The sequence below is a fragment of the Sceloporus undulatus genome, chromosome 2, assembly GCF_019175285.1.
Source record: "Sceloporus undulatus isolate JIND9_A2432 ecotype Alabama chromosome 2, SceUnd_v1.1, whole genome shotgun sequence".
In the NCBI taxonomy this organism is placed as follows: domain Eukaryota; kingdom Metazoa; phylum Chordata; class Lepidosauria; order Squamata; family Phrynosomatidae; genus Sceloporus; species Sceloporus undulatus.
In genome coordinates, this window is record NC_056523.1 from 24,986,305 (window position 1) to 24,995,448 (window position 9,144).

Consider the following 9,144-nt stretch of genomic DNA (forward strand, 5'->3'; position numbering starts at 1 on the left):
CATGTGGTGCTTGAGTCTCGAACTGCAGACCTGTCAACCTTGCGGTCATCAGATTCGGCATCTTAACCTCTGAGCCACTGCATCCCTTCCAAAAGTAGAGCACAGTACTGTAATTGAAAACCTTGCCTGGAGGGTGGCAAGATTGGGGCCAGGTGTGAGCCAGTATTCCAAAGCAGTAGCCATGACACTTTGGATACAAATGGCCACTTGATCTTCTTGAATTGTTCCCCCAATCCATCCCCTTCCCACATAGTTAACTGAAATCATCACAGTCTGTGATAGTCCCTGCAGTCTGCCTTACCTCCATCTTCTGGTGCCCCCTCCTGGTTTCTGTTTTCAACCTTTTTTCCTACAGTCCTTACACTTTCGGACGTGGCAAATGTCATCTCCATTCGTTTGTCACTGATTACTTTGAGCAAGTTATTTAGTGCCATCTTCTGATTCTGGTACTTTTTACTATTCTTGCTATTATTTTTAGCTGTTTTCCTGCTGTGTCCTCTTTAGTGGCTGAGCATGCACAAAGGGTTGCTAAATGAAGTTCCAGAATATATAAACTTTTAATCAGTTTGTCCTGATGAAGGAATACGTATGGCTTTATGAAATGTGCTACGTGGATTTCAATAAGTATGTACAGGCACTCTGAAAACCATATTTTCACCAAGAATGAATAAAACCATCTTCGGTCATTTTTCACCTTTATCCATCAATTCTGTTTGCTGCCCAGGTGCCATCATAACAAGTAGATTTGCTTACCATATCATAACGGTTTTGTTGTCTTCGCATTGTGAAAACACCTCTTGTCTTCCTAAAAGGTCCTACTACAATTATTATAAAAGTCCTTATCATTTCCTGCCTTGATTCCTGGAATGTTATTCTAACAATTACAATAATGTTAGAATTAGACGGCAAATGCTCTCTCTCACACCTCATGTTTTCTTCATGCTTTGGCTTTCTTGTCATTCTGCTCACATCTCTCAATTGTGCCTTTTTCTTCAGTGGCTTTCCTTTTTGTCTCACCAAACTGATTCAAACTTCCACCTCTGTTATGCTCACTGCTTCCCATCTGCTCCTTCGGATTTCTATTCTTCTTATTCCTTTTTACAATCTGCTGTAGGGATAATTTAACATTATTTAGACATTTATTTGAAAATCCTAGACATACACCTAAAATTCTAAAATTGGGGTGGATCTCCAGATATTGTTGAATGAGTTGCAAATCTCATCTTTCTTCACATTGGTTTTGCTGGCTAGGACTGATGAGAATTGCACTCCAGTAATGCGGAGAAGGTTACAAATCGCCTATCCTTGGTCTAGACAGTGATTCTCAGTCAGGGTCCCTGGAACCATTGGGTTCTGCAAGAGATTGCTAGGGAGAGATCGTTATAAAAACATTTTGATCTCAGCTTATGTTTTGTTCAGAGGTTTTGAGACATGGAAATTATTTCAAGAGTTTCACCAGGCTGAGAAAGTCTGATCAAAATACTGTAGTAAATGTGAACCAAGTGTTTCTAAAACTCACAGGGGAGAGCCACAACTGTGTGCAGTGCTCTTAACTGTGCACTAGGTGTCATGCCTGGCTCTATCTATAATAATGCATGAAATGATCTTGATATTAATCTGTTAGTTAAACCTCCACTTCCTGCTTGATAATTCCTCTCTTCTTTTTATATTCTCTGTTATCTCTTCCTCCAGAACAAAACCTGTGGTTTCATCTTTCAGAACATATTTTGCTTCCCTTTCCTCTTTAATATCAATCCAAATGGTTTTGCTTCCAAGCCTAATTTAGGATAACCTAGTTAGTGGTGATTACAGTTGGCCCTCCACATTTGCGGCTTCGACTTCTGCGAATCTGATTATTTGCAGTTTTGATCAATATGTTCTCTCTAGGAATCTCTAGGTCCTCCGGCGCAACTCTGATGGAAGTTGACCATAGAGTTGTGCTGGAGAAACTAGAAGTTCCTAGAGAAATCACTTCTCTAGGCATTTGCAGGTCCTCCAGCATGATTCTGTGATCTACTTCTGGCAGATGTTGACCATAGAATTGCAATGGAGGACCTGGAGATTTCTGGAAAGGTGTTCTCTTAGGTTAAAAGAATAGGTTAAATGAAGAGTCATGGAGCAGTTCTCTGGTCACTTGGGCGCATTACAGACTGCCCAAAACAGGCGGTCTCGCGCCACTGCCGGTTGCTGCGTCCGGGAACCGCAGCAGCCAAACCGCGTGGTTCCCAGGCGCAGCAAGAAAGAAGTGCCAAAATGGTGCTTCTTCCTGGGTCCCGGAAGTGGCACCGCAAGGCGCGAGGTGCGCACTCGTGGCGTCACTTCCAGCGTGCAGCGTCTGGACACTGTGCGTCCATGACATCAAAATGGTGGCGCCCATCTGTATGCGGTGCTGGTGCCATTTTGACGCACTTGTTATGCGTGAGGGGCAAGGCGCCTCTATGGACCCATCTGTAACACGCCTTGAAGATCATCACTGCCACCGGAGTTCATGGCTGTGGGTTTAGGTGCCTCAACATATAAAGACGCTAGTTCAACTAACTGTTGGTGGGAAATCAGGGAGGTTTGACATCTCTGTAACTGCCATGGCTGAATTACATGGGAGTCTGGGATCTGTAGCTCTCTGACAGGGGAGGCTAAATCTCTTCACAAAACTACAAATCCCAGAATCCCACAGCATTGAGTCAAGGGCAGTTTGACAATGGTTGAATGATATGGCATTCTGGGATCTGTAGCTCTCTGACAGAGGAGGCTAAATCTCTTCACAAAACTACAAACCCCAGAGCACTGAGTCAGGACAGTTTGACACCTCTATAATGGCTGAAATGATAGGGCATTCTGGGATCTGTAGTTCTCTGACACCCGCCTAGGAACCCTGACTAGATGGCAGAGGAAAAATGGCGCCCTGAGAAAAGGCAGAAAGAGAGCGAACTACCAGCCACCCTATTGGCTGAGGCCGCTTAACGACTAACCAACCACAGCGCCCACAGGCTCTGACCAATCGTATTCGTCGTATGTCCCTCGCATTCCTTTACTGATCCGCTGATCACTCATGAGTCGGGCGCTGCCATTGGACAGAAGGGAGAGGTGGAGCCTCGCTAATAGGCCTGTGGGCCATTCTGTCCTTTCGAGTCGCCCTGCGTCCTTTCAGCGCATGCGCAAGAGAGAGGCAGCCTCAAGTGAGTGTGAGGCAAGGCTGTTTGTTTTTGGGGGTATTGCTGTTTGAGAGGGTGGCTTCTGTTTTTTTACCTTCGGACTACAGCTCCCATAATCCTAAGCAACGAACGCCCTTGGGAGGGGATTCTGGGAGATGTAGTCCAAAAAGAGGAACCTTTTGTGGGCTTGTGAGGAGGGAGGGTTTCTTGGGTCCAAAACACACCGCAGAAACAATCCAGTGTGAGACCGCTTTAACTGCCCTGGCTCAGTGCTATTAGAGAATTCTGGGACTTGTAGTTTTGTGAGACTTTTAGCTTCCTCTCACCAAAGAGAGAGAGAGAGAGCTTTGGTGTCACAATAAAACTACAAATCTCTATGTGAAGTTTATGGTTTTTATGTGCCACAACATACTAATAAAAATAACTATATATATATATATATTATATATATATACTACAAATCCCAAGATTCCTTAGCACCAAACCAGGTCTCAAACTGGATTATTTCTGCAGTGGAGATGTAGTCACATTAATGGTATTTTATGATGCTGGTTGTTGTTGTTGTTGTTGTTGTTATAGTAATGATAATAGGATGGCAGGCCATTGCTGGCCAAAAGAGGGGCAAAGCACCCAGCCTTTTATATCATTAGGAAATGGGATTTATGTCCCTGCCTGAATATACTTGTACTCACACTAGAGAAATAATCCGCTCCGCTCCAGGACCCACAACAAACTACAATTCCCAGAATTCCACAGCATTGAGCCATTTTTTTACTGTTGTAATCCGCTTGGGTTCCTTGAGATTAAGCGGAATATAAATAAATTACATTATTATATTATTATGGCATTTAAACCGGATTATTTCTCCAGTTTGAATACATTTGAGGATTACAATAATGCTGCCTGATACCATTGAGATTGGGAATAAAAGCCATCCTTCGAAACAAGGGAGAGGCAAGCCCTTGAAACCGAGGAACATGTGCTTTTTCCAGAGTCTGATTAATAGGGATTTACATTCGGACCTCATCCTCCCAATTTCTCAGAGATAATGACAATATCTTACACTTCTCTTGCTTGCAGGTGCTGATTCTGCTGTAACGTATAAAGTGGATAAATTCTGAGCAGCGGCAGTTAAAACATGAAGAGCTACGATTAGTGCCAGAGAACGGATGGCATAGAAAGGTATTTTTACTAACTGCTATATGTAGAATCATAAATAATAATGATAATAATAATAGTAATAGCTTTATTTTTACCCCACCTCTCTGTTGAAGACAATCAAGGTGGCTTACAATTAAAACAAGAACATACATACCACATATCCCTAGCATTCCCTCCCTCCACTAAAACATCAATTAAACAGATTGAACGTTAAATCATAGAATTGTAGAGTCGGAAGAGATCCCAAGGGCTATCCAGTTCAACCCCATTCTGCCATGCAGGAACTCACAATCAGAGCTTCCCCAACAGATGGCCATCCAGTTTAAAGACCTCCAAGAAAGGACTCCACCATACTCCAAGGCAGCATTTTCCACTGTTGAACAGCTCTTACTCTCAGGAAGTTCCTCCTAATGTTGAGGTGGAATCTCTTTTCCTGGAGCTTGCATCCATTGTTCTGAGTCCTGTTCTCTGGAGCAGCAGAAAACAAGCTTGCTTCATCCTCAGTATGGCATCCCTTCAAATACTTAAGCAGGGCTATCATATCACCCCTTAACCTTCTCTTATCCACGCTAAACATACTCCATAGGTCTCTCCTCATAGGTCATGGTTTCCAAATGTCTATTTGAAACTTTTAATTCTCAACATAAGCTTATGTTTTAAGTATTTTATACTGTTTTTATACTGGTAGAATTCAGAGATATAGCCGTGTTAGTCTGTAGAATCAGTACATAGAGAGATCGTGTAGCGCCTGAAAGAAGGAAGTTGGCAGCATGAGCTTTCCTAGACTTAGGTCTACTTCCTCAGATTCTTTCCCTGGATGAGGGAAAACCGACTCAGTCTGAATCCAGAGAAAATGGAGGTACTTGTGATAGGTTCCCCTGGCCCGGGAATGGCGGTGATTCCACCTGTCCTGAACGGGATCACGCGTCCCTGTGAAGGACTCCGTGCGCAGTCTGGGGGTGCTCCTTGATTCGTCGCTCTACCTTACATCTCAGGTGGATGCGACGGTCAGGAGCACCTGTTATCAGCTTCGGCTTATTTGCCAGCTGCGCCCATACCTGGCCCAGAGAGACCTTGAAACGGTAGTACATGCTCTGGTAACCTCTCGATTGGATTTCTGCAATGCGCTCTACATGGGGCAACCCTTGTACCATACCTGGAAGCTACAAATGGTACAGAATATGGCAGCCAGACTGGTCACTGGTACTTCCAGGGCTAGTCATATTACACCTGTACTTAAAGATCTGCACTGGCTGCCTATTCGCTTCCGGGCGCAATACAAGGTGTTGGTTATAACCTATAAAGCCCTACATGGCTTGGGCCCAGGATACCTAGAGGACCGCCTCTCCCCATATAATCCGCCCCGCACCCTCAGAACATCTGGGCAGCAACTACTGAGGGTCCCAGGGGCTAGATTAGCCTCTACATCGAAGAGGTCGTTTACCATCATCGCCCCGACCCTCTGGAATACGCTGCCCATAGAGTTCCGCTCGGCCACCTCCCTGGCCCAGTTCAGGAAGGAATTAAAGACCTTCCTGTTCCAATCAGCATTCCCGGACACAAGTTCCAGTTAGTCCCTCCCCCTCCTCTGACAGCAGTTGTAAGCTGGGCAGAATGGATTTTTTTATGAGGGCTTTAATTGTATTTTAATTGTATTTGTATTGTGATGGTTGATATGTTGTGCACCGCCCTGATTATAAGAAGGGCGGTATAAAAATAAATTATTATTATTATTATTATTATTATTATTATTATTATTATTATTATTATTATTATAATACTGAAGTCTACAAAAGCTCATGCTGCCAATTTCTTTCAGTTAGTCTCAAAGGCACTACAAGATCTCTCTATGTTTTTATACTGTAATTTTATACTGTTTTAATCTAATGTGATTCTTAAATTTTGTAAATGGTATCTTCTTTTATTGGTCTATGACCGTAAATTTCGGAGGTTGTTGTTGTTGTTGTTAACTGTCTTCAATTCAACATCGGCCATGCCAACCCTATAAAGGAGAGACCTGAGCGGCCATGCTCAGATTATTTATTTATTTATTTATTTATTTATTTATTTATATAGCGCTGTAGATTTGATCCCAAATATGGAAAATACTTTAAAATTATGTAGATCATCTGTGGTCATAATTTTTGTTTTCTTGCTGTTCAGCAGTAAACACACATACCTTTGCACTTTCTGTCTTGACTGTCTTCAATAATCTTTCCATATCTGATATTTTCTCCTAGTATTACGATGTATCAGATATTTAAAGTACCTCGTATTCATTATAGAGTTGTGATCTTTAGAGTTTGTGTAAAGATTTCCGATTTAAAGCACCTTGTATTCATTATGGGGTTGTAATCTTTTCAAGAACTTTTAAGTAAATGGTTTCTGTTACGTTCCTTATTAAAGATGGGCTTCAGCTGGTGAGAGAATAGCTTGTCAAAGGATACCTACTGGATGTGGGATTAATGATAAGGGCAGGGTTCAAACCAGGGATTTGAGTGTAGCTCAGTCTCTTAAACTGCCATCAGGGCAACAATATGTACAAGCCCACATTGCCTTTCTTGCTCACATATGCCTGTGGTAGTCATTTGTGGACAAAAGAATACAAAAATGTTTGCAAAGTTTAGTAGCATAAAAAGGTGGTTTATATCAGTTCAGACTATTTATCTATTTAACCCAGTGTTTAAGTACATCTTCAGGGTTTCAACCAGTGGTCTTTTATATCAGCTTCTAGTTGATCCCAGTGAATGACCTGAGGCACTGATTATCTCTGCTTCCTGTCCAGTTCCCAAAGGTTGGTTCTTCCCAAATGATTCTTACTTGGCAGGGACAGCTTGTTTACAGGCCTGAGGTGTCCTGCTCAGAAGCTTGTGCTTCCAAGGAGAAAATAGTGTATGCTCTGAGATCTGTAATTCCTTTGGGTAATAAACTAGGCAAATGGTTTGGGGCCTTGATACTTGTAGTGACACCTTCCTCTATATATGTCTGCCTGTCTGTATGGGGGCAATTCTCTGTATTTCATCAGTAGAGTCAAAACACTGTCTAAAGTAGTGGGAAACAGCTTGTGGCATCCAAGCTGTAAAATGACTTCTGAAGATATGATTGGTGCCAACTTTGGGTTCATTACAGCACCAAATAAAATCCTGTTTATTAACGTTTGTGGGATTTAGAGCCTGAACACACCAAAACAATACACAATGTTTAGGGGCGTTGTGAGGGCGTGGCATTTTGCCGCTTCTTTTTGGGCCGGAAAAACGCCATATTGGGGCTGCATCATACAGTTGCCATGGCCCCGATTCAGTGCTCAAAGGGACAGCATCAAGCCCCCCCCCTTTTAGGACCATATGTATTGGCCCTTAATTGATCTGTTCTAAAATATACATTCAAATGGTTCTAAACTGTTTTTACCTTTTAAACTCTTGCAACTTATTAAATTCAATATATTTGTAGTCTCTTTAAATTATTTTTAATGTTTCGAGTTGTTTTAAACTGCTTAAATCAATTCTACTTGCATACAGTCTTGAGATCTTTTGATATAAAGTGGGGTATGAGTATTTTAAAAAGTAAACCATCAATGAATACATGGTGCTGTGGGCTATATTTCAGGTAAAGGAGCTGGCAAAACTATTTCTGAGTATTCCTTGCCTAAGAAAACCCTATGGAATTCATGGGGTCACCTTAAATCAACAGAGGACTTGAAGGGACATACTGTACATACATAAATACATTTAATAAATAAATAAACTTGAGAGAATGACAGATGTTATTAGACATCATACCAGCACTTTATTCCATACTTTTTTGTAAGCAAAAGTAACATTTGACCATAATTGCCATTTGTGATTTTGAGTGTAGGATTTGATATGTTCTGTTTTCCATTTTTAGAATTTGGCTAAGATGATTGAATGTGGTGATGAAAATAACGGCCTCAAGCCTACTTCCTACGAAAGAATAGTTCTCAAGAATGTTTCTGAATATCATTATCTGAAGATCCATCTGTAAGTTCAAGTTCCAAATTTTCATATCCCCCCCATCCACCTCTGAAGGTTTTTGTGTAGCGTATTATGTTTATGATATATGATAATTATTAACAAGAATCCCAATAAATTTTAGGGAATTCCAAGAAGCTGACATTAGCCTGAATGCTGTCGAGTTCAAGCAACTCATCATCTCCGCTCTGAAACGTTTACATGGAGAGGTATGTTGTTGCTGTTTTTGTGGCTGAATGCTTGTTATTGTGAGATGAAAAGCTGTGAATTCTTTCCTATTTCTGATTAACTATATGAAGAGAGAGAATCGTGTGGCCCTCCCAGTGTTTGTTGGACTGCAAGACCCACCCACCGTAGCCAGAAAAAGCCAGTGTGAGAGCTATGCTGGGAGATGCGGTTCAACAGCATCAGGAGAACTGCTTGATTCACGCTTTTGAAATATTGGCTCAAGGAATTAATTAGATAGTGGGGTAACTGAAAGAGCGCCTGATTTAATTGGGTCCCAGCTGAAAGGAAGGATTGTGTCTGTAGAATTGCAACTCAGTTTGCTGTTAGCTGTGGCCTTTAAACCTGAGACAACCTGCAGCTGTTTAGAAAACCTGACCATGTACTGCTCTTTACTTCAACTAGGATATTGCAACAGTTTCTCCCACTGTTAAAGGGCTGAGACATTGCAGTAGTAATAAGGGAAGGGAAAGAGCAGTGGGGAAAATTCAAATCAATATTCATTAAGGCTTATGTAGTTCCTTCCTTTCTGGTGTCCCTTACCACATACATTCTTTGTATATCCTGCTTGTTTGAATTTGGACTGAAATGTGTTTGAAAGAAATCTAATCCTTCTC

General features: G+C 41.7%; 1 protein-coding gene across 3 annotated transcripts in view; it reads left to right on the top strand.

Annotated features, from left to right (window-relative positions):
• The first annotated feature begins 3,081 nt into the window (after positions 1-3,081).
• Positions 3,082-9,144, top strand: part of RPP14 (ribonuclease P/MRP subunit p14) — an 11,010-nt gene continuing 4,947 nt past the window's right edge. The window contains exons 1-5 of one of the 3 annotated variants that reach the window (XM_042454403.1): positions 3,082-3,176; positions 4,233-4,334; positions 7,041-7,107; positions 8,199-8,311; positions 8,427-8,511. In XM_042454403.1, the coding sequence (XP_042310337.1) occupies positions 8,211-8,311; positions 8,427-8,511 (186 nt within the window). In that variant the 5' untranslated portion in view covers positions 3,082-3,176; positions 4,233-4,334; positions 7,041-7,107; positions 8,199-8,210. Of the gene's footprint in view, positions 3,188-4,232; positions 4,335-7,040; positions 7,108-8,198; positions 8,312-8,426; positions 8,512-9,144 lie in introns of all 3 variants that reach the window. The other 2 variants (XM_042454401.1, XM_042454402.1) reach the window with 2 other exon arrangements.